General features: G+C 36.3%; 1 protein-coding gene across 1 annotated transcript; it reads right to left on the minus strand.

The window, feature by feature from the left end:
* Window positions 1–9,169: 9,169 nt before the first annotated feature.
* LOC138334246 (homeobox protein Nkx-2.3-like) lies at window positions 9,170–25,637 on the minus strand. Its single transcript, XM_069282867.1, has 2 exons — window positions 24,688–25,637; window positions 9,170–12,097 (listed from the first exon to the last, which is right to left on the minus strand). Exons 1-2 carry the CDS (start codon window positions 25,250–25,252, stop codon window positions 11,550–11,552), a joined length of 1,113 nt encoding a protein of 370 aa, XP_069138968.1. The 5' UTR covers window positions 25,253–25,637; the 3' UTR covers window positions 9,170–11,549.
* Window positions 25,638–26,883: the final 1,246 nt, after the last annotated feature.

A 26,883-nucleotide genomic window follows, 5' to 3' on the forward strand; every position in this document is an offset into this window, starting at 1 on the left:
TTGAAATTGTTGACGTCTGTATAGAGCCACGACCCAAAGTTGACATTGTTGAAGTCTGTATATAGGAAGTTTTACCAGTTTACATTGTTGACGTCTGTAAAGAGACACTTCCCATAGTTGACATTATTGACGTCTGTATAGAGACACTTTCACCAGTTGACATTGTTGACGTCTGTATAGAGATACTTCCTACAGTTGCAATTGTTGACGTCTGTATAGAGACACTTTCACCAGTTTACAGTGTTGACGTCTGTATAGAGACACTTCCTAAAGTTGACGTCTGTATAGAGACACTTCCCAAATTTGACATTATGGATGTCTGTATAGGGACACTTCCCCCAGTTGACATTGTTGACGTCTGTATAGAGACACTTCCCACAGTTGACATTGTTGACGTCTGTATATAGGGACTTTTACAAGTTGACATTGTTGACGTCTGTATAGAGGTACTTCCTACAGTTGAAATTGTTGACGTCTGTATAGAGCCACAACCCACAGTTGACATTGTTGAAGTCTGTATATAGGGACTTTTACCAGTTGACATTGTTGACGTCTGTATAGAGACACTTCCAATAGTTGACATTGTTGACGTCTGTATAGAGACACTTTCACCAGTTGACAGTGTTGACGTCTGTATAGAGACACTTCCCAAAGTTGACATTGTTGACGTCTGTATAGGGACACTTACCATAGTTGACATTGTTGACGTTTGTATAGAGACACTTCCCATAGTTGACATTATTGACGTCTGTATAGAGACACTTTCACCAGTTGACAGTGGTGACGTCTGTATAGAGACACTTTCCATAGTTGACATTGTTGACGTCTGTATAGAGACACTTCCCCCAGTTGACATTGTTGACGTCTGTATAGAGACACTTCCCACAGTTGACATTGTTGACGTCTGTATAGAGACACTTCCCACAGTTGACATTGTTGACGTGAATATAGACACTTCCCACAGTTGACATTGTTGACGTCTGTATAGAGACACTTCCCACAGTTGACATTGTTGACGTCTGTATAGAGACACTTCCCACAGTTGACGTCTGTATAGAGACACTTACCATAGTTGACATTGTTGACGTGAATATAGACACTTCCCACAGTTGACATTGTTGACGTCTGTATAGAGACACTTCCCACAGTTGACATTGTTGACGTGAATATAGACACTTCCCACAGTTGACATTGTTGACGTCTGTATAGAGTTACTTCCCACAGTTGACATTGTTGACGTCTGTATAGAGACACTTCCCACAGTTGACGTCTGTATAGAGACACTTACCATAGTTGACATTGTTGACGTGAATATAGACACTTCCCACAGTTGACATTGTTGACGTCTGTATAGAGACACTTCCCACAGTTGACGTCTGTATATAGACACTTCCCACAGTTGACGTCTGTATAGAGACACTTACCATAGTTGACGTCTGTATAGAGACACTTCCCACAGTTGACTTTGTTGACGTCTGTATAGAGACACTTCCCACAGTTGACTTTGTTGACGTCTGTATATAGACACTTCCCACAGTTGACTTTGTTGACGTCTGTATAGAGACCCATAATTACAGTGTCGATGATGATGAATGTTTATGGCCGTATTGATGCTGAATACACATCAAAGGGAAAGGCTCGTGGTCACCCCCGAAGTTATAATTGATTGTTGATTTTACCGGTGACTTATTACCGTGACTATCTGCTCATATATCTTGTTGGTCACGGGAGATTAATATGTACAGAGATTAGCCCTGATATTGTCCTCTAGAAGAAGGAGATGAGCACATGTTTACACTGTGTATGGTTAGGTTCACCAATCCTTCTGAGATATCAAACTTTGTTATGTTGAAGCCTAACTTGGCCGTACACATTCTATCGCCCATCACGTTAGTATGGCACACTACGATTGCGCGCCTTTCATCTGTAACGGGATGGGGTGAGCTTATCGGATGTGTAATATCAAAACTTTATGAATGGTAGAGAAGCAGTTCGTCCCATTTTTAAACTATGAATTATAATAGTAAACGAAATTTTCAGCATTATTGTTTTTGACAGTAACCACGAACTCTAATAAAACGCCAGCTTCTTTCATCTCAGTAATTGTCAAACAGTTATTAATATATATTTTTTTCTATTTTATATAGTGTTTTGAAATAAACATGAGCTAAGATAAGAGTTATATACCGCATACAGAGAATGTGTTGATAAACTCATTCAGGGAGATAAGAAAACATTTAAATTATACAAAATTACAGCTTTCTATTTTAACGGAAATATTTAATTGATCATTAACTATGAGATATTACCTGAACGAAAAGTCCATTTTATTTCACGAGATATCATTGAAAACAACTAATTTAGCTTGTTTCTGTCTTTGAAGACATATAAATGTATAAAACACAAAGATCAGCTAGTTAGGTCTTTACTTCTATATAGGTTTCGCATGATTTAACATAGAAATAGTATCGTAATACTTCACTGCCAATAAATGTAGCTTTGTAAGAAAAAAAATACATTACTATTGAGGATGGAAGTTAATAGCTAGTAGTGTTATCTTACATAGTACCTGGTCCATATACCAGTTTATTAACCCTGAGTGTCTGATATAGATGATTTTGTGTTTAAATTCCTGATTAGTATCTTTGTTGGCAACACGTGCCGATGTTTGATAAATGTTATTGTTCTCATGAACGCACGTGCATATTTATAATGACGTAGTCGAATGTAGTATTTCTTCAGTTTCCATATAGATACACACATAAAGATATCGTCATGTATTTTTCTATGGGAAAATGCGGCGAGTTTGCATTTAAGATCTGGGAGTTGATACACATATGGGGTAGGTTAAGGGAGGGATATTAAGTAGGGAGGGGGCTTTTGATGTTAGGGGATGTCCTACCTAGTAAAGGGGTATTAAAGTGCGCTGGGGGCCGTGAAATACTGGCACTGAACTGTGAACATCGCTATAATGTGATTTAACATAAAGTGATCATTTTAGCCTGATACGGACGGTCTAGGGTGGGGACGGTCCACGGTCGGTGTGAATTCTCACCCCAATAATGATACCAACCCGTTCAGATCTGGAGAATGTCAAATTAGTAGTTAAAGTTCATTTTAGTCCATTGTCATCTATAGCTGTAAAACTAATATGAAGAACATTGAGAGCGCAGAATTGAAAATCCGTTGGTAACGTATCTCTATTCCAACGTTTAAAAAATTTAGTGAGGTTTCTTGTTAATACTATTTTTATTCGAAATGTGAAATTAAGACTTGTTCAGAGCTTTTTCAAGACACTTAATGCTATGCTTTTGCAGCCAGATTTAACGTTCATGAATAGTTCTTGTGCCACTTTCTTATTTTTTCCAAATGTTTATACATTACAAATCTAAATAAAAGATATAACGACTTACAATACCATTATTGTGGTTATCATCATCTTATGAAATATAAGAAACTAAACAGGGATATTATCCAACCATTGTTTTTCACTGTTTTTAATACGGCAACATTTACTAGACCCCTGTAGATGGAGTAGAGTTTTACATTTGCACGTATGTATAATTATTTATAAGTAAAATAAACAAACTAATGTTTTCACATTAAGAGTCAGTATGAAAACATAAAGGACAGAAAAATAATTTATATTAAACATTAACTTTGACTAAAATTCGAAATATTTCCAAAATTCACAAAATATTTGAGAGAATGGACAATCCCAAAATAGATATGTATGCGATTGTCTGTAAGTTATGCAGAAAATACGCATTTCACTTCAACAATTTTTATTTTTAGGAACATGTATCTAATTAATTGAATTGAAAGGGAATTTGAATTGAAAAACTTTTTAAAAAAACGTCATGTATATTGGTATTATCTGACTGCCAAAGTGGTAGCATATTCTTTAGTTTACAGTATTCTGAAGCAAGATCGGTTTCTAATCGTTCATCCTTTCACCTTTTCATTATGCATAAGGTAAGAATTTATTTTGCAAATTAAGTTATTTAATTGTTTCCCATTTTGACTTTTGACATTGCTTCCAAACTTTGGGGTAGCTGATAGTAGTTCTTGATATCTTACATCATTAGTATTTATATGAGTAATTATTATTAATTATAATTGTTTAAAAGTTGCTAAAGAAAGGAAATGATCAGTTTTATTTACTAAATCAAATACAAAAACACACTGTGTTCTATCCACTGAACAGCAAGTGTATTATCTATCAATGTCTGTGATCATTCGGATTTTTTTAAATTTAATATTAAAGATATTCTTTAATAATTTTCCATAAGATTTTCTCCCATATTCAATAACATTGATTTCTTTATCCATGCTATGCATTGAGCTTGCAGTAAGATTTTACATTGAATTCTTAATCCTCCATTTCAATTAGTATTGATCTTTACAGTTTGACCATCTTTTTACCTGACCACACAAAACTATAAACGTTCTTTTTAAGATTTTAAAATAATATCTCTTGTGGATCAGATATAGATACTTCGCCCAGGATTGATGTGGAAATGTTTGTTGGATCTAGTCACGTATGAGTTTGAGACCGCTTATTGTTCAGGAACGTCTGATGTTATAGTCAGGCAAATCTACAATCTCTATACGATACAAGTTGTGTATATAGATTGTTTTGTTTAGTGGAGTTTTCATACAGTAGCTCTGATGTCCACACTCCTAAAAAACAACCTTACAGTTTCATTGAACACTGCAAGATCTTCTATGGTGCATATTCAGAATTACTGAATTTTAATACTATACGGTAAACTGATATTTCACCAATTTCTGTAAGATATGTTGCTTTTCGTGATTTGGTGGATACGCAGAGTTGACACTATTACCATGTATGATGATAAAGATATAATCACGCCACTTAATATTACAGAAATATCAGCGATCGTACGGGACTTAGTAGAACATGATGTGTATGACCTTACATCAGATATGCGGTTATATTTACGATTTTACATGATTAAAAATAAGGAGACTTTTAGCATCCACAATAATGTTGTTTGAAATAAAAGACTGAAAATGTGTTTCCTTTTTGTTGACTACGTCATTTAATATCATTTTATAAAGTATTGTGTAGACGAAACTCGAATATTGCTAAACATTTAAAGAAGTTCCACCGCTGATAGAGCATAAAGTTGAGCAACAACTGATGTTTAATCGTGTATGTATAAGTCTGATTAACACAACAACAAAAAATCAAACAAAAAAAATAATTTACTTTTTTAATTTGCTTTTGGTAAATAAGCCATAGTGCCATGAAACTTTTTCGGGATCCAATTAATTTTTTTAATATTTTGATCTTGAAGTAAAATAAGATCAAACTTTTCAATGATGGTAATGGTGTAAAATAAGTGACTTTTGAAGAAAAATACGAATTTGTCTGCTCCTGGTTTTATAAAAAAAAAACACCATTCGTCAGCGGTTGAGCATCTTTAACTATGGCAATATTTAATTTTGGCCATAAACTCTATTTGAATTTTGTATTAAACGAAGTTTATATTTTGAATGAGTTTTCCATATGATACTTTAGAAGCAGAACAAAAAGTTATACTATACGAAAGTTGTAGCAAGCATGGTAACTTTTGTTTTTAATTTTAAGAAAAGTGTTATGGCATTTTATAAAAAATATATTCGCCGAAATAACCATGATGGATATTAATAAGAATCATGTTGAAGAGAAAACGTGCCTGCTATGGAATTCATAACATAATTTTCAATTGTAAAACATGTATAGTTATGGATAAACATGTTTAACAGTTGAAGTTAAATTATGATAGTTGTTATTTGTGCATTTGAAATGTACAATCAATAATTAATTATACAAATGTATCGATAAAATAGACAATTAGTTCCTTGTGTTATAGTTTACTCTAATATACATCGAATGCACAAATGATGTGTATACACAATCTACTTTGGTACAGTGACTTATCTAACTGTTTCATGAAGGAACCAATCGCTCCAGTAAATGGAACACAATTTATCAAGAATAGACCTGTCGTCGGAAATTACCCGATCGATCGAGTATTCTAGATACCAACCAAAATGGCAAGAAGTAACGTGTTAGTCAGCGGACTAAATTTATCTCATATCAGTGTACAATGGTACTATACACATAATGTAATAATGGGTCACAATCTTTGATTCTGCAGTACAGATCGGTATATGATCATAGATAACGTGTTTTGCCTTATTTTAATTTTGTTGTAAATAGATATCGAACTCTTTAGTGATAATAAGGGCCATTTGCTGTTGAAGAAGGACTGCGATATTCTTCGACTCTCAATATGAAAAACAAAATGCAAAACAAAACCCCAAGAATAATATATGTCTTTAGAATAAATTGATTCGGGTCTGTGTTTTCGCCCCCATAGTCGATACATGTACCAAGCCGGTAAACATAGTTTTCTTATTGACCATTGTCTAGGGTAGAATGCATCTATAACAAGCAGAGAGCTGTTCATAAGGACCATCAGAGATTAAATAATATATCTTTTACACACAAAAAATGAATGTGCTACACTGTGTCTCAATCATCTGCTTTGATAACAATGCTATTATAATGTAATAACGAACATGTTAAATCTAAAGAGGGGCAGCGTAGCGATATCCAGAGGCTGTTAATGCTATCAGATAGTGCTTATTGTAACATTATTGCAGGCTATTAATTGCCACTCACGGCGTAGTATCTGGTATTGCTCACATTGTATGGGCGCTAATGTTTACGTTATGTCTCTCAGTCAGTCTATTTTGCCCGATGATACATGTAGTTCCTCACTCAGTTTAGTTTGTCCGATGGTGTTTCCCTGCTCAGTCTAGTTTGTCCGATGGTGTTCCTCCCTCAGTCTAGTTTTTCCGATGGTGTTTCCTCACTCAGTCTTGATTGTCCGATTGTGTTTCCTCGCTCAGACTAGTTTGTCCGTTGATAGTTCCTCACTGAATCGACTTTGATCGATGATGGGTTCTCGCTCAGTCTAGTTTGCCCGATAATGGTTCATTACTTAGGCGACTTTTCCCTATGATGGTTTCTCGGTCAGTCGACTTTGCCCGATAATGGTTCCTTACAGAGTCGACTTTGTCCTATGATGGTTTCTCGGTTAATTGGCTTTGTCCAATGAAGGCTCCTCACTCAGTCTAGTGTGTCCGATGGTGGTTCCTCGCCCAATCTACTTTGTCCGATGATGGTTAGTCGCTCAGTTGACATTGTCCGATGATTTTTCGTCGCTCAGTCGCCTTTGACCGATGAAGTCTCTTCACTCACTCTACTTTGTCCGATGATGGTTTCTCGCTCAGTCTAGTTTGTCCGATGAAAGCTCCTCACTCACTCTACGTTGTCCGATGATGGTTCGCCGCTCAGTCGACTTTAATCTGTCCGATGATGGTTCCTCGCTCAGTCGACTTTAATTTGTCCGATGATGGTTCCTCACTCATTCTACGTTGTCCGATGATGGTTCCTCGCTCAATCTAATTTGCCTTATGACAGTTCCGTGCCGGTGTCTGTAAGTACCCGTTAAATCAATAAAAGGGAAACATTAGCCCTATAGAGAAAACGTATGAAGCTAATTTGTTTTAGATGTTTATATAACTTCGATGACGATTCCATACAAATGTTACACAATCGTTCGACTGTTCGATTTTCCTGTAATCATTTTTAATGTATATTGAATAACTAGGAACATGTCTGCCCGAAATAAGTATGTTTCTTTTGCGATTCTAAGACCTATCATTACTCCGCAGTAATTAAACTGTGTAATTGATGGCTAGAAGGTATACGATGGGTAAAATAATGGTTTATCGTATCAGTAAATTGTACATTTAATTTACATATAAACCGATAGTTCTATGAATAAGAGGTTTTCTATCATGAAATGGAACCACATCTAAATAAAAAATATATGAACTTGATAAACGCTTTCATTTTAGATTGTTAATAAACGTGGACCAATTATTTATAATGTTTATTGAATCCGTGATTTTGCAGCATGTTTTCCTATACTGTCCTGTGAGAGGGAGTGACACAGACTGGCTATACTAGCCTGTAGGAGGGAGTGATACAGTCCAGGCGTGGCCCTACCAACAGTACTGTATACGGACCAGGGTGGCGTCCTCCGACAGCCTTCCTCCTCCCGTCATTCTGTCTGCCCAAAGGAAAACTATTTACTCTAGGCTAGACCTATCGGTGCGCTTTTGTACAAACAGATTAAACGATGCTATCTTTTATCTTTGGTTTGTATGGCTAATTCTAGGTTTATAAATATATATTATGCTACCACACGAATGGTTCTTTCTGGTTAGAATCACTTGTAATTTCGGAAATTAATCACAGATAAATAATGAGAACAAATGTTCAGCACACTGTTGATAAAGCCTTCATAATGTTTACGAAAAATTATTTCCATGACAGTAGCTAACATTAGATTTACCGATGAACTATATTTGTAGGTATGGTCGTGGTGACTTTTTGTCATTATTTCAGTTTTAGTTTAACTTATTTGCAGACATAATGGTCATTCTAGGATGGTCACGCTAGATTACATGGTTTCGAGACACCCACTAAGACAGACCAGCTACTAACCACAATATATAAAATAGATAGATATTGGAGACATGAGACATAGGGCGTTTTCCCAGTCATTGTATAGGGATATGTATTACCAATAACTAAGTATGGTCGGTTGGGGTTACTGCCAACTAATGTTAAGTGTATGTTGATGGCAATATAACTAAAACTTGTACTTTACACATTATAATACTCATCATTTCCGGTTTTATATTTTCAATTCAATGACCTATCATTTAGTCAGTCTTATTTCAACTTCCGGCCCCAGCTGGCTTGGTGTAAATGAACAATGACTGGTGACGTTTCGAGTTCAGTTCTATGGATGCGTTTATTATTAAGTAGCATTGAAACAAGTCATTTTTGTCATTCCATCCATTGATCATACTAAAAGCCAAGTTAAAAATAGCAAATTGTACGGTCGCATGTGTCTCTCTTTTTCCCTATTAATTGTATATATTAAATGATAAAATCCATTTGATAATGTAACAGTAGGCATTTGTTATCAACTGAGCTATATCTCAAAATCACAGAGGAATATTTATAAACGACATGGTTACAAAACAAAAAAAAACAAAGACAGAAACGATACTATACATTTTAAATTTCGCTAATTTTATTTCCAACCAGTCTGTTGATGTAGTGTTGCACTGTTCTCTCAACCCTAATTTACAACAATTAGAAGATTAGGCAGTTAAGAGGTTAATTATTCCCAAATTAACATTCTTACATCTAAAAACACTCATATAAACTCTCGTGCAAACACACACTCAAACACACATATACAAATACATTGTAAAGGCATTCAATCATCAACCGTTTACATTCTCAGGTTTGCGTAAGGTGCTTTCACAATAAGAAAACAAGACAAGTGAGCATGATTAAATTACAATGCAATTCATAAAACATTTGGAAAGTTTATCAATTAATTGAAAATGGTTTTTGACTGATATAATGTTTCAAGGGAAATCTTAACTTAAGCACAAATAATGCAGATTCACGCCATACATATGTACATCACCGAACATTAGCACTTGTTCAATAGCAAACCTCCCCTAGTAGAGAACAATGGCTAGCTTCAACCTTACAAAGTCATATATATATATATAGAATGAAACAAACTTACAATAGTGAGATTGGGTAAAAACATAGGAATGTGTTCAAGACATTTTCAAAGCACGACAAAATTAGCCGGCAGGAAGTCAAGTATCTCCTGAGATTATTCTATATTTACATTGATCAGGGAACGTAAATAATTATTACATATAGTTGTCTCAATATTTGACTTATATGTTATAAATGGTTAAATACCTATTTTCGGGGATTGTTTTTGTCAGATTAGAACACCAGTCGGGGTATGTAGCCGATCTAGGTATGTCAATGTTAAAACGATGGCAAGTGTATACTTAGTACAAAGACTTGCATCGCAAAAATACACTTCAAATAAATAACCTGTACAATGTGACCAAGCTAAAATCCTCCTACTTCTTTCTACTCAGAATCAGTTTGTGTGGTATATGTGTTTATGACGACGATCTGTATAGAAAGTGATGTCTAGTCTAATTGTTATCAATTCTGATGAGCCGTGAGTAACGTTTACATTATATAGACGCCAGTCGAGCTACAGATGCTCCGGTTTATCAAGCTTGTTTGTTTGGCTTTTGTCAGTTTTTGTTCAACACTTGCCACAAAGTCATGTTGGATTAATGCCAATTCATAAAAAAAATATTTATTTTAATAAGTTTCTGTCATTTCGAATCAAATAGAAATTTGCAAGAGCGGTTCTTGGTGATGACAATGGATATAAATATTAGGGTACAGTAAGTTTGTGTAAAGTTAATGTAACGGATGATTTGGGTTAGGACTGGTGTGTAAAGTTAATGTAACGGATGATTTGGGTTAGGACTGGTGTGTAAAGTTAATGTAACGGATGATTTGGGTTAGGACTGGTGTGTAAAGTTAATGTAACGGATGATTTGGGTTAGGACTGGTGTGTAAAGTTAATGTAACGGATGATTTGGGTTAGGACTGGTGTGTAAAGTTAATGTAACGGATGATTTGGGTTAGGACTGGTGTGTAAAGTTAATGTAACGGATGATTTGGGTTAGGACTGGTGTGTAAAGTTAATGTAACGGATGATTTGGGTTAGGACTGGTGTGTAAAGTTAATGTAACGGATGATTTGGGTTAGGACTGGTGTGTAAAGTTAATGTAAAGGATGATTTGGGTTAGGACTGGTGTGTAAAGTTAATGTAACGGATGATTTGGGTTAGGACTGGTGTGTAAAGTTAATGTAACGGATGATTTGGGTTAGGACTGGTGTGTAAAGTTAATGTAACGGATGATTTGGGATAGGACTGGTGTGTAAAGTTAATGTAACGGATGATTTGGGTTAGGACCGGTGTGTAAAGTTAATGTAACGGATGATTTGGGTTAGGACTGGAAAAAATTCCCCTGATTGTCTTTCACCAAGAGGAAGTTTCTGTATTTAAGGCTTCGTCACAAATCACGTATTAAAGCAAAGGAATTTCATTTCATCAACAAAACATTGTTTTAAGTAAGGCTCACGAGTGTCTAGAGCAGAATTGAGAAAAACATGTATTATCTTGCCTGATTTAGGGAACCACAGAGTTTAGATTCGTAATGAAGCCAAGATAAATCGATCAATGTAAAATTACAAACATTAAATTTACAGATTTCCATGACCTTTGTTTAAAGTTAAATTCGTTTTAATTATGCGTGATCACAATAACACATAATTTGAACAGATAAAACCAAAAGCCGTCATGTGACCAAAGTCAGCCGGGCTCAACACTAGTAAACTGGGATCACTATGCGGCTTCCAAGATCTTCCATGACACGTTTTTATGTGATCACAGGGTCATGACCTTACGGCCAGCACGTTTTGAAGTGACCTTGGATTCACCGTGTCGTCTGATTACCTATTGTTACAGACGTTAGTTTGTATGTCATCGTCACCAAGCACGTATCCCCTGGTTTAACTGTTGCTGTGAGATGTATCCACTTTGTTGGTTCATGGGGTTCATGGGGTTCATTGTAGTCACGTGATTGTTCATGGTATTCCCATAAGGTGGCGCTGAGTATGCGAATGGGTTGACGTTGTAAGGTGCCGAGTAGGGCTGTGTGACGTTCTGACACGGCTTACCGTCCCTGACCAAGACTGGAACGTGGACTCTCCGTGGAGGGCCTGGCTGCATACTTACCATCTCTACATTCTTATCCTGTCTCTGGCGTTTACACTTATACCTTCTGTTTTGGAACCAAATTTTAACTTGTGTCGATGTGAGTTTAAGAATGTTGGCTAATTGTTCTCTTTCCGGCGCGGATAAGTATCTCTGTTGCTTAAATCTTCTTTCTAATTCGTAAACTTGCGCTTGAGAAAATAGTACTCTTGGTTTCCGTTTCTGTCGTTGTTTCATTAAATGACATTCTCCTTGCTTATCTTTGGTTGTCTTTTCTTTTTCATTATCTCCCCTGGAATCGGTCAGGATACTTGGTTTATCTGGAGATATATAAAGAATAAGTGCTATTATATACATTTTCACACATAAAACTAACATGAATTTAAAACGCATCTTTGCAAACGTATGGAGAAAAGATAAAGTATTATCCAATTGGCAAAATATTGACGTCATTGTCCTTCAACAATTTAGAAATGGCGAAAGATTGAAGACATAAACGAAAATGAACCTACTAAATGTTAATTATCATCCATTATACCGAGTATAACGGGTAAGTACAGGTTGGGTAGAAATCAGTTATGCAGGCGTCAAAACTTTAATTAAAGAAAATTTATTATAACTAGAAACTTAGTTTTACAATAGTGTTAAAGATAATTGGTCCAGTTCCAATTAAATGAAGTAAGTGAAGTAATTAGTTAAGTACAGATTTGAGGAGTGTATTCCGGCCGTCCTCAAACATCCAGTCATGCTAATTGGTGTGGTGTACATACATGTACAACCCACCAAGTCTAGATTCTGCTCGGCCAACCTCAATTTATAGTGTGTACTGTCGTCCCAGACTATTGATATTTATGAATTAAATGTTGTTTGATAACATTGTAACATCAGAACAATTTTATACCACGTATAGTATACATATTATAATCTCTATCAGTACGTATTAGGAATATCATAAAGTTCACAGATTCTTATAATTACTGAAGTAATTGCGCATTAGACACATCAACATTCTTGGTAATTGAGAAAATGTTTCTATGCAGCTGCAAGTAGAGATATCGGTTTCAAAACATGTGTATATGTTACTGAGGTCAGTTCTGACAAGAATCTAATATGAACACAATTTAGTATACCACAAACAATAAACTAATATTTTAATTTATTCCTACAACAATACATTTGTTCACAAAAAATAGAAATTATAGAAATAGGCGTCTTTATAATGCATGCTATCTCATGTATCACGAGTTTATTTTTCTCTAAAAATCTCTAACGTTATTTAATCAATTTAGCAATTTTTATTTTTATTACGCCATTTCAAAAAACAGTACTATTCATTATCACAAACTGGTTTCTTATAAAACACTTAAAATGAAAATTATAAAAAGTTACCTTTAAATGTGGGCATTGAACACACAAGAGTTGCGAGAACAATCTATAAAAAACTGAGACTTCATATAAACAGTTTCCAAACACAAATGTCCATATGCCTTCGGGAATGTATTATCAAAGTGTGTGGTACATACATAAAGGAACTATTACTGTATTGACAATTCTGTTTCCCCTGGTTTCGCACTCATTATCCACACACTTTAAGCTTCATGTGGGGTTTACATGGTAAATAAACAGATATATAATACTGAATACCAAAACAAGTTGTTTCCATGCACCATGAGACTTTCTTTCACACGTTTTACTATCGGGACGGCCAACAGCCATTGAGGTTTAGAGAGTAGTTACATGCTCATTTTGAATCATGTTTCACATAAGCATAAGGTCATATTAAGGTCAAGCAGTGCTTTGTGTGGTCTGTACTGTGTCAGCTGAGACAACGAAACTCTGTTAGGGTATTGCACGCATTTCTCATATTTTCTCCTTAGATATGATTCTCTTACAATATTGTTCAATTTTTACAGCTCAATCAATGAAAGAATTCACACTGACACACGTTTACGACACCAGTGAACAATATATAAGTATAAAGACCAAACTGCCTAAGACTGCCGCGTCAAAATAAGACCGATTTTTAATTTTCTGTAGGAAAAGTGGTAAATAACGACGTAACGCACGGGCGTCTTTTGATTCCAAGAGAATATCGAGTTACTGGACGGACAATGAGATGACCAGTGTCCTAGCGAAGAGACGTACGAGCGTCTTTTGATTCCGAGAGAAGATTGAGTTACTGGACGGACAAAGAGATGACCAGTGTCCTAGCGAAGAGGGACATAAGGTAAACTAGGAGCTTGAACAGGATCATCATTATTTGTATTCTATTTGACATATCAATCAGTAACTACTGGAAGGGCGTATATCGCTAACATTAGAACCAACTGCAGGGCCGTACACTACCTCACTCTCTTGGTAGTTGTACGCCTTTACCTGTACCAGACCGAGTCTCCCGGGATAGGACGGTAAATCCCCAGTCCTCACATATAATAATGGTCAAGGGGTAGGACGGTCTATATTCCCAAGTCCTCACATATACTAATGGTCCCGGGTAGGACGGTCTATATCCCCCAATCCTCATATACTAATGGTCCCGGGGTATGACGGTCTATATCCCCCAGTCCTCACATATACTAATGGTCCCTGGGTAGGACGGTCTATATAGTCCTCATATATACTGTACTAATGGTCCCGGGGTAGGACGGTCTATATCCCCCAGTCCTCACATATACTAATGGTCCCTGGGTAGAACGGTCTATATCCCCCAGTCCTCACATATACTAATGGTCCCGGGGTAGGACGGTCTATATCCCCCAGTCCCCACATATACTAATGGTCCCGGGGTAGGACGGTCTATATCCCCCAGTCCTCACATATACTAATGGTCCCGGCGTAGGACGGTCTATACAGTCCTCGTATATACTGTACTAATGGTCCCTGGGTAGGACGGTCTATACAGTCCTCATATATACTGTACTAATGGTCCCGGGGTAGGACGGTCTATATCCCCCAGTCCTCAGGTCTATACAGTCCTCACATACATTGTATACTAATGGTCCCAGGGTAGGACGGTCTATATCCCCTAGTCCTCACATATACCAATGGTCCCTGGGAAGGACGGTCTATATCCCCTAGTCCTCACATATACCAATGGTCCCTGGGAAGGACGCTCTATATCCCCTTGTCCTCACATATACCAATGGTCCCTGGGAAGGACGGTCTATATCCCCTAGTCCTCACATATACCAATGGTCCCTGGGAAGGACGCTCTATATCCCCTAGTCCTCACATATACCAATGGTCCCTGGGAAGGACGGTCTATATCCCCTAGTCCTCACATATACCAATGGTCCCTGGGAAGGACGGTCTATATCCCCTAGTCCTCACATATACCAATGGTCCCTGGGAAGGACGGTCTATATCCCCTAGTCCTCACATATACCAATGGTCCCTGGGTAGGACGGTCTATTTCCCCTTGTCCTCACATATACCAATGGTCCCTGGGAAGGACGGTCTATATAGTCCTCATATACATGTATACTGTACTAATGGTCCCGGGGTAGGACGGTCTATATCCCCCAGTCCTCACATATACTAATGGTCCCTTTGTAGGACGGTCTATATCCCCCAGTCCTCATAATACTAATGGTCCCGGATTAGGGCGGTCTATATTCCCCAATCCTCACATATACTAATGGTCCAGGGGTAGGACGGTCTATACAGTCCTCACATACATTGTATACCAATGGTCCCTGGGAAGGACGGTCTATTTCCCCTAGTCCTCACATATACTAATGGTCCCTGGGAAGGACGGTCTATAACCCCCAGTCCTCACATATACTAATGGTCCCGGGGTAGGACGGACTATATCCCCCAGTCCTCACATATACTAATGGTCCCGGGGTAGGACGGTCTATACAGTCCTCATATATACTGTACTAATGGTCCCTGGGAAGGACGGTCTATATCCCCTAGTCCTCACATATACTAATGGTCCCTGGGTAGGACGGTCTATATCCCCTAGTCCTCACATATACTAATGGTCCCTGGGTAGGACGGTCTATATCCCCTAGTCCTCACATATACTAATGGTCCCGGGTAGGACGGTCTATATCCCCTAGTCCTCACATTCACTAATGGTCTCTGGGTAGGACGCTCTATATCACCCAGTCCTCACATATACGGTACTAATAGTCCTGTGGTAGGACGGTCTTTATCCCCTAGTCCTCACATATACTGTACTAATGGTCCCTGAGTAGGACGGTCTATATCCCCTCGTCCTCACATATACCAATGGTCCCTGGGAAGGACGGTCTATATCCCCTAGTCCTCACATATACTAATGGTCCCTGGGTAGGACGGTCTTATCCCCTAGTCCTCACATATACTAATGGTCCCGGGTAGGACGGTCTATATCCCCCAGTCCTAACATATACTAATGGTCCCGGGGTAGGACGGTCTATATCCCCTAGTCCTCACATATACTAATGGTCCCGGGGTAGGACGGTCTATATCCCCCAGTCCTAACATATACTAATGGTCCCGGGGTAGGACGGTCTATATCCCCCAGTCCTAACATATACTAATGGTCCCTGGGAAGGACGGTCTATATCCCCTAGTCCTCACATATACTAATGGTCCCTGGGTAGGACGGTCTTATCCCCTAGTCCTCACATATACTAATGGTCCCGGGTAGGACGGTCTATATCCCCCAGTCCTAACATATACTAATGGTTCCTGGGTAGGACGGTCTATACAATCCTCACATATACTAATGATCTCTGGTAGGACGGTCTATATCCCCTAGCCCTCACATACACTAATGGTCCCGGGTAGGACGGTCTATATCCCCTAGCCCTCACATATACTAATGGTCCCGGGGTAGGACGGTCTATTTCCCCTAGCCCTCACATACACTAATGGTCCCGGGTAGGACGGTCTATATCCCCTAGCCCTCACATACACTAATGGTCCCGGGTAGGACGGTCTATTTCCCCTAGCCCTCACATACACTAATGGTCCCGGGTAGGACGGTCTATATCCCCTAGCCCTCACATACACTAATGGTCCCGGGTAGGACGGTCTATTTCCCCTAGCCCTCACATACACTAATGGTCCCGGGTAGGACGGTCTATATCCCCTAGCCCTCACATACACTAATGGTCCCGGGTAGGACGGTCTATTTCCTTTAGCCCTCACATACACTAATGGTCCCGTAATGCCATGCCTTTATAAACATTAAGTAGTTGTTGATTTACTATGGTGTCTATATTTCCGTGGTATTAATTAGAAACACTTTTGAATATTTCGACTCCACGTGGAGGAGGGAGGATACGAACCACGCTGACAGAGAACCGGAAAGTGTCATTATAAAATACTTTGATAGCTGAAAATGTTAAACACATGCGTGAAAGAAATTTAAAATAAAAGATGAATTCGTTATATCACAAAATCCATTATGGATTTACTTTAACTGTATAAATCCGTGTCTTGAAATATGTATTGTTGTATTTTTCTATAAATAAAAGCATGTAAACATCGACTTAGTATTTGTTGAATCAGAGTAATCAATACAACGTCCTTATGTGGATAAGGATCAGACATCATTGTTTAAAATTCACATTAAAGTAGGTTGGCAGCGATTCGGGAAAAGTAATCCCGGAAGATTAAAGGTTGTCCCATCGTAACGGATATACGACACACACCTGTCCGGGAATCACAACCGAAAGGCGGAAGTTTTAGTTTGTGGAAATAAGAGGATTTTCTCAGAAAGCTCAAAATAAGTATGCTTGTATTAATTTAAGTACACATTCACACGATAATTGATACTAAAATAATTGTAGGTTGTTGCTTTTTAAGAGGTATATTTACTGTGAAACAGTTGAAACATTGATTAGGATTTTAATTTGATTTTTCTCCGTTTAATATGAAATTTAAACATTGATATACAAAACTTTGAAATATCTAGACCAAAGGCAGATTGATTCTGGTTTGTCTTAATGGTATCTAGTCCATCATCAATAACACTATCTTATTTATTTTTTCTCTCAGACGAAACTTTACCATATATATTGATTATATCGGGTAGTCATATCGTACCCGACAAAATATAAAACAAGTAAAGACTATCAAACTATCCAAGTTATTTTATATCTCTCCGATTTCGGTGATTGCCAAAAGCAATCATTCCAGTTTATGTTTTGTGTTGGGTTATTTTTCAACAATCTCGGTTGAATGAAGGAATTAGTTTTATCTTGTTCTTTTGCTTGCGATGAAAGAGACTACCGTTCGTAAACAATTATACTGGAATCGGGAACACACGTACAAACTGTCAGTGACCCGAGTTTGTCCCGGGCCGGGACCACACTTCTGTGTGGTATGGCTTCCCGAGTGTAAGAATGGTTTGTTTAAGGGGGGGGGGGGGGAGTAAGGATGGTTTGTTTAGGGGGTGGGGTGGTAAAGAGGGTTTGTTTAGGGGTATCTGAAGGAATGTTTTTGTTTACTTTATGATGAGCGCTAGTAAAAGTGATTATTCATTGGACGTACAGTGTATAGACACTCCCCCGCATCATCATAATCATCATTAATGTCACGGTTGAGTAACGATTATCAGCCTCTGTAACTGTATACAAACTAAATACCAGAGATATCCCAAATAATAGTACTCATTCGGTACCCCTCGGAACATAAGTCCACCACTTCACAAGGGTATACAATAACTCCTAAATCAGCCCCTCGTGTGATGTGGTTCTGGTCTTTTGGGGCTGGCGACGAAGCGTGAAATCTGCCAGATATATGAAACAAGTATGGGGGTACACATTTTATTACCGTATATTTAGACCCAACGAACTGACTGACCCCTGCCTCTGATGAAAAACAGTTGACGATTATGTTTTTTCTGAAATTTTATCTGGCCAGGAGAACATAGATTAAATGTACAAACTATGAATGGCGAGTGACGATACACACAAAACATACACAGACGGAAGTCTCAAAGGAACATTTTTTTTATAGAAATTATAAAAAACGCTTTATAAAACAATTAACATGTACACATATTTATTACGTAAATCTAATAATAAATTAACACCCATGTCTTTCACAATTGTTATAAGGATTTAACATATAAACGTTAAGTTATAATATATAATATAAAGATTTACATATACAAAGATTTATTACATAAATTAAATGATATATAAACACCCATGTCTTTCATAATTATTATAAGATTTTAGCATAAACGTTAAGCTATTATATGAAATATAAAAATTAGCACATACAAAGATTTTATTACGTCAATCAAATGATAAATTATTGCACAATTATTATAAGGTTTTAATGTCAAAGAATATATGAACGTTAATCTGTAATATAGCGAATGGTAGAACTATAAACATGTGAATCGTTTTGTTTTGGGCATATGTTGTGTTTATAAACGATATCTTAAACTTATAATTAAAGTGGCACTCTTACTGATATTCAGAACAATGATCGATTAAGAACTGCATTAATAATATATTCGTGCTACATATCCAAAGAAATATTTTAGACTTGTGATAATTTGATACTGATCACAATTTGAAGATTTTCAATAATTATACAAACCATTAATGTCAGCATTATAACATTAATGGTAAAAAAATATTGAGAAAATTCCTTTCTCAATAAAGTAACATTATCATTTTTTTAATGATTTAAAGAATTCCATATATATTTTCTATGTAAAATAATTCTACTAACTAATTAAACAAACAACCTATTATGTTTATAAACTTGTATTCTTGTCTAATAAGCATTTTATTCACCGCCAATCATGGAATCTAACTGTGTCTCCAAATAGTGTAGGAATGAAATTGAAATTGCCAGATGATTCTGTGCTTATAGAAAGAAATCCCGACAGGAAATAGCAATAGCGTTAGAAAATTGGTAAGATATATATCCGAAATTTAAACATCTGGCAAGCTAGGAGATTGTCCCGATAAGTTTATACATTTTAATAAAAGTTTCCGCAGTTAAAGGGAAACATGCCTATGGCGGATATTGTTTTTGTATAGAAATTGAGATTTATTTCGCATATATATTTTTTTTTCTCAAGACGGAAGAGTGAGTTTGAGTAAGAATTGCTATTTATAACAATGCATTATTTCGAAGAACTAATTATCTAATTGTCATCAATAAGGATACGTATATGCTATACTAATGAAACAAAAATGCATTATACAATATGGTGAAATTACAGAAATAAATGTACTTCTTGCATATTCTGTATTGATAGTAGTTTTATAAAAAAAACTATACATAAGTGTCTATCTTGATAATATCGAGTTCACATGATGTCAAATCAAATGCCTTATTAAAGTTTCGCTGGTGTAAGCGTCTTTATCATGACTTCAAAACATCTTTTTTATATATATAATAAAGATCATGATAAATGCCTATCTCTAATGTTAGACGAATAGTGAAAGCCAATCGGTCAATCACTGGTTAACATAGAGTTGACAGCCTCAAGCCGGCTACACACGGCCCCAGATTATGTCAAGGAGCACACACTTGATATCATAATGCCTGCAAACCGAGTCCTAATTTACTCAACACTTCAACTTTTATCCCATTTCAGCCTGTCTTTTACATCTAACGGGTATGATATTCTACACGAAATCAAATTATATAAATAACTGTATGAATATTACTCCACAAATTGGTACAAGGACTAATTAGTAAGAAGAGCCTTGCCTGTGATATATATCTACAGACTTTCGCTTTAGTCTCTTTCGACTTGGTCGTCTGCTTAATGCCGCCATAACCTTATACTTTGAATTCCTTTGAACCTAGGATTAGGGACCTCTCGTAGGCTTAGCATTACCGCTCACATTTGGTGGCTACGGTGGGATATAAGTTGGCCTCCTGCGGGGATTTGAATGAAGTTTACGGAGTGGATATAGTGATAAAACTATTGCAGGGCTATATATCTCCAGATCTTAAAAGTCATGACATTTGTATATGTAGAGTATAACGTCTGCGGAATCGCAAACTGAAACCTTGTTACAATATTAACAGGTAGCGACAGAACATATTTAATAAAAACTGCAAGTAATCATTATTTGTGTGTTTAATATATCTCTGGAATGTTATATAACCGTGCAAAGTATTGGTATTTCACCGCACTTCCTTCATATAACTAGCTTATCCACAATAACCAGTATTAACAGGTATTTCACCGCACTTAAATAACTAGTTTATCCACAATAACCAGCATTAACAGGTATTTCACCGCACTTCCTTTAAATAACTAGATTATCCACAATAACCAGTATTAACACTGATTTTTGACAAATCGGTTGCTTTATTGCAAATAAGGATATAACTATAGTCATGATAATCCTTGAATCTGCATGTAAGTAATTAATAGTTTATTGACGATATTTCGATAGTTGTTATTTTACCACCATGCATAAGTCCGATGGTATATAAACACCTAAAAACTGTAAAGTTGTTTAATCTGTTGGGCTTGCCTTTTTCTTTTTTGACTGTTACCGGGGTATCTATCATGTATCTGACAAGTACACATGCTTATTTTATACTTTGAAAAAGTCACACTGAATTTGATGATATTATAGTTTTTTTTATTAATGAATGCAAAAAATAGTAATGAAAATATTGCTAATTTTATATTTAAAAAAAAAAAATCTATATTCTAAAAGTGACAAAGATAAATTCATGAAAGTTTGACATTTCTTATTATGTTTAGTATTGAATTAATATGATTAATATATTTTGAATTTAAAGAAGTGGCTTTTCTTCTACAGTAATATTTAAGCTAATATGTTTTATTCTTTTGTCCTATCATTCCCACTGTCGTTCAATATAATAATCTGGATGACTTGTTAGTTATAGAAATCATCTCTCGATTATATTTCATTTCTGTTAAAATGTGATTTGATCGTCGTTAGATGTTATTTACGTTGCTTGTCTGTCAGCTGCATCAAGATGTATCGTAAAGGAAATTCAGAACATTTAAGTATTCGACATAACATACATTTTCATTACTGCAAATCAATGAACTTCACCTGAAGTTATATATATATATATGACTTAGGATGACACGGATATTTGAACATCACAATATTATATTAATCAAGTATAAAGTATTTAACAGTATATGATCAAGTATTAAGTGAATCAAAATATCAGGAACTGATATCACAACTTTCAATGTTCTTATTTATTGTTGTTTTCACTGTTGGATAAACGAAGTGCTCGTTATAAACATATATAACGAATTGACATACAATATTACAGATTGAGAATTAAGAGATGTTTCCGGATTAGATTTCACCGATCCCGATATTAAGTGTTGGTGTATCACGAGGTTCGCCAGATTTCCGAAAACCACACAGCTTATCCCGCGAACCTAGAGAGCAACGGGCACTTCCTTTGTCATGTATCCGGCGGATTGGAACTAGTCACAGGTCACGGGTCGACCTAGTCATGCGGACACAATCTGGAGATAATGTTTTTAGGTTTTGTAAATAGGTTTATTAGAAATTTGCTGAACTTTCATTGATTTCATTAATTTAGTTTATTAGTTTTCAGGATATTATTCAGGTCTCCAATTTTTATGATTTCATATCCTTACTTTGATTTACTTTGTCCGTTTTTGTAACTTTGTACTTTGAACTGAAAATTGAAAAACAAATGTCACATCTGTCATAAAACTGAACACGTTGATGTATATGTAATACCATTAGGTTCTTATCTACAGCGGCTTAACCACGTTTCATGTTTTAAAAGCTGTACATATTTTTGTATTTGTCTCTATTTCATTAACAGATATTTCTAGTTAGATATAATTATCTTCACATTTCGCACATTTCCATTAAGAACATTTTTTAATTGTTGCTTCTTTTCAAATTGTCAAATAACTGTCCGAAACAATGAGTATCCTTTGTTTCACTATCTCAGCAAACCAAGGATTTTTACAGTGAAGTTAGTTTTGTGTCATTTACCCCGTTAGCGCGTTATTATAATTAAATACAAGGATGATAATTTTTATTAAATAGCGATACAACATGTTTTCCTTCCGCATTAGGCATTGTAATTTACGAACATCATTAAACATAATATATTTGATAATGAGGTATAAACTCGACGAGTCTATTGAGATACTAATTAAAAGTACTTGAAAGTTCAATTTTAGATAAAGTACTTTCGTCAAAATGTAAATTGTAAAGTACTTTCAAGTATGGAGTTGTGAAGTGACCACGAGTAATAGAGTAAGTACTTCACGGATGATACAAGGATAAAGCCAGTTTAAGTGTAATTTTAAGATAAAAGACAAAAGGCCTTGACAATCAGGTACATATTTCCGAGACCTAAACGTGAACACAGAAGTTTAATATGGAAGTGATGTTACATCTGTTGTCGAATCACTTAGGGTTATTGTTTCGACACAAATACGTTGACTAAAATAGTTACGTTAATCTAAACGTTTGTGTATAGATTTCGTGACAAATTTCTAATTAGTTTTATTACACAATAATATCATTGATGTTAAAGTAATAAATAATTTAATGTCCGGGACAAATTATTGTCCTTAAAACATTTCTTTCGTAATAAAGATAATTAAAAAAAAAAAGAAAAAAAAAGTTTGCAAATTTAAAATTGTTTTATTCTCTAAACTATTTGCTTGAAATGCTATTTTAACGTGCGATACATGCTTTCACACAGGACACATTTTATATTAGAATAAGTTTTCCTGCTATTCCCAGTGTATATGCAAGCAATTTATCTACTGTCGAATCTATCCAAGCTTATCTGAATTATAATTTCCCCATATCCCGAACTTTATCCTAACCCGTCTTACAGAAGCTGTCTGCAGAATAGTCGGATAATTAACGGACATCCTTCGACTATATTTAAACGAATTTTGGACATATTTCTTATAAAGAAACATATAGTTCCGTGTCAGAACCATTATCTTGGTTAAAATGAAGCCGTTCCAGCGTTCAGAATCATGTCTCTTTTAGTTATTTATTCAAAATCCCAGCAGGATATATACTCGAGAGTGTGTGAAATGTTAGAGGGACTGCTGAGACCAAAAGGACGGCGAGCGGCCACCGACTACCCTTTATACATAGTGGTGCCACATGGAATAAAGAACTAATTGAAGGTATTAAGACTAATTTTTAAATACGGAAATGCGACAAATGTGTTCCCTTACTCAGGGCTATTATAAAATTCAACTTGTCTCGTGTTTATTTAGGATATGAATTTTATAAATGTATGTGTGACATGCGTCATAACTTCTAATATTTTAAATTCTCTGTCGTAAAAAGGAACAGTTCTTATTACTGTAAAATTTGTAAATATTTATATACAAGAAGATTCTGAGGTTGGAATACAATATCTAGGTCTAGAGAGACGTTCGCCTTGTTATTGTAAATAGCAGATACCCGTCACAAACAGTGGCGCTGTAATTAAAATAATTGACGATACCTAATAAAAGAAAATAATAATAATAAAATGATTTTTTAAAAAGATTATATGTGTTCAAATAAAAAAAAAAAACATATGTTCAAATTCATAAAAGAATATACCTGGAGGGGAAGGGGTTTTATATATAAAAGTATACTAATATTTAAAAGACGTAAAGAAAAAGAACGACCAATAAGTGCTTGTGAACACAGATGTTAAGGATGGAATTGGTGTTGATGCCATATCTAAACATGCCGTAGACTTAAAAAGTAAGCACTCTGAAAAACAGTTTAATTTAGTTGTATAGATGGTTGAGTGTAGCCTCTTGTAATCTCTTATCGATAGTGCAGAATACTGTTCGAGTACCTTAAAGTAAGGTGCTCAGATCGATGTATGTACAAACGGCATTTGAGAGTCACTTGATTGCTCTCCTAAATGAGACACTATTCCTAGCACTTACAATATCTCCACTTAAAAGTAGAATACTCACGTTTTTCTACCATTTCAATGATATCATCTTCGCTTTTTGGAGTTACGGCATGAGGTGCCTGGTGGAGATTGTGGTGATGCTGAGTTTGGTCCATTAGGTTTGTCGCAGGTAAGGATGTAGCTCCAGTTTGGGAAATGTCGTGTTCAATCTTTGTTGATGTGGTGTTGGTGTTGTCCGTTACCCCTCCGTGGCCAGGTGGTCCCGAGGCTTGTGGACCTGGCTGGGTGTGGTTTGGGATGTCCGAGCGGACAGGAGATGCCTGAGGATTTGTATGAAGTGTCATCCCCATGGAGGACACGGTAGGAGGACTACAAGACAAGGTGGTGTAGGTAGGTTGTTGCATGGGTGTACCACTTGGTGATGGGGTACTGCCATACAGACACGAAGAGTTATTACCGAATCCTATCTGGTCACTTACTCTGTTATTACCTGTCATATCCAGGCAGTGTCCATTTCCAGTCATGAAGTTCATATTGTTTGGATAATCTAAAGCACAATGTTCAGTCCAGTTCCCCAAAATATCTCTGACAGAAAAAGGTGTTGATAGAGGATGGTTAAAATTCATCTTCTCTATCAAGTTGATCCCGTATTTCTGCTGATTACAAGTGTTGTGATGTTTCTCAACCACTTACTTGCCTGTGTACTCTTCTGCTCTTGAGGATGGTGACATTAACACTTCAGTCTGGGGTATTTGGTTATATTGACGGGCGCACGCTGATGTAGTCATCAGTATAGGACTGAACGCTCTGCTCAAACAGCAACCCCACATCCAGTATCCGTCTCGGCCAATCACGACGCAGGCCTCGTATCACGGGACGCCGGGATTTCCTGCTGAACATTACAGGAAGGAACAGTCCCTAACAGTCACGGCTTATTTATAATCACGTAGATACAACGTCGCTATATCGTTATATCATTGTTAGGAAATAATTTCTGTAAAAAATCACTAGATACTTTTGGTACTCGTTTTTTCCATTTTATGTTAGAAACAAAAACTAAGGATTTATTTCAATTTGTTAATTACCGAACCAAATTTAAATAGTATGCATTAAAACTTATCGTCGCCATTATTTCCAATTTATATAGGGTCTTTACAATATTTACAAATAGTAATATTAATGAGTTGTATTTTGTTGCGTTGTTCCTATTGCAAAATTATTTCATAAAGAAATCTGGAGTGTATAAAGTTGATTAATTTGAAAAAGATATATGGCTTTTTCTGTGTACATTGCTTTCACTATAAAGAATGTGAGAGATTTCTATTTCCTTCATTGACATCTTTCTGTATATAACTGGATACTAGTTGTAGATTACACAGTAAATGGGGGCAGTTTCCCCTCGTTTACCGCCCGCGAGCCATGGGTGGTTTGTCTCAAACTTCATCGTATTATTCTCTCTCTAGCCAGCCACTGTACGGCCTGGCGGCAAGTCACAGAACAGTTTACCCAAAACACAACAACCAATAGGCCGTCTGTCGTCACAGATCCCCCGTTTCCATCTCACAGATTTCATTTTATCGTAGTATGGCAGCCATAACATTAACAATGGCGTATCCCAATAACCCGGCATTCTGTTTCGCCTATGTCGGCTCCTATCTTGTATCGTATCATTGCTATATACACAAAAAGTCTAATCGGAGCTGCCTTGTCAGATACCCAGTCCCCGATATAGAGACCTACGTGGAATTGTTCTTGTATAGACTTCAGCTGTAACAAGACCATCAGTATCTCCCGGTATTCTTTATCAATCTTTGGGGATAAGTGTAGTGTCAACTACATCAGAGGTCTATAAGAACGTGCTACATCTGTATGGTTTAAATGAAATATGTGTCAAAATGTCACATCATGTGGTTTTTGTGTTACATGTGTTTCGAACCACACATGACAATTTGTTAAGGTTCTGGAGTTCCTAACTTGTATAGGGAGAAACATTGCAGATATCGCTTTCATGCACTGTGCATATGATAGCATACATATTCGGTTACAAAACCAAATTGCTTGATTCACACAGGAAATAAAATGTATAAGTTTTGAACAGTTTGCGTTGCAGAACATTGAGTCATATAAACCTAGAATTTCGTTTTTTCGCTAATTTCCGATGTTTTGTTGAACGCTGCAAAAAGGCGACACTATATTTATATTAATTGAATAATCCTTTCAAGCTGATATAATAGAATATATTTTAGGATTGATGACA

This window comes from Argopecten irradians, chromosome 11 (assembly GCF_041381155.1).
Source record: "Argopecten irradians isolate NY chromosome 11, Ai_NY, whole genome shotgun sequence".
Classification (NCBI taxonomy): domain Eukaryota; kingdom Metazoa; phylum Mollusca; class Bivalvia; order Pectinida; family Pectinidae; genus Argopecten; species Argopecten irradians.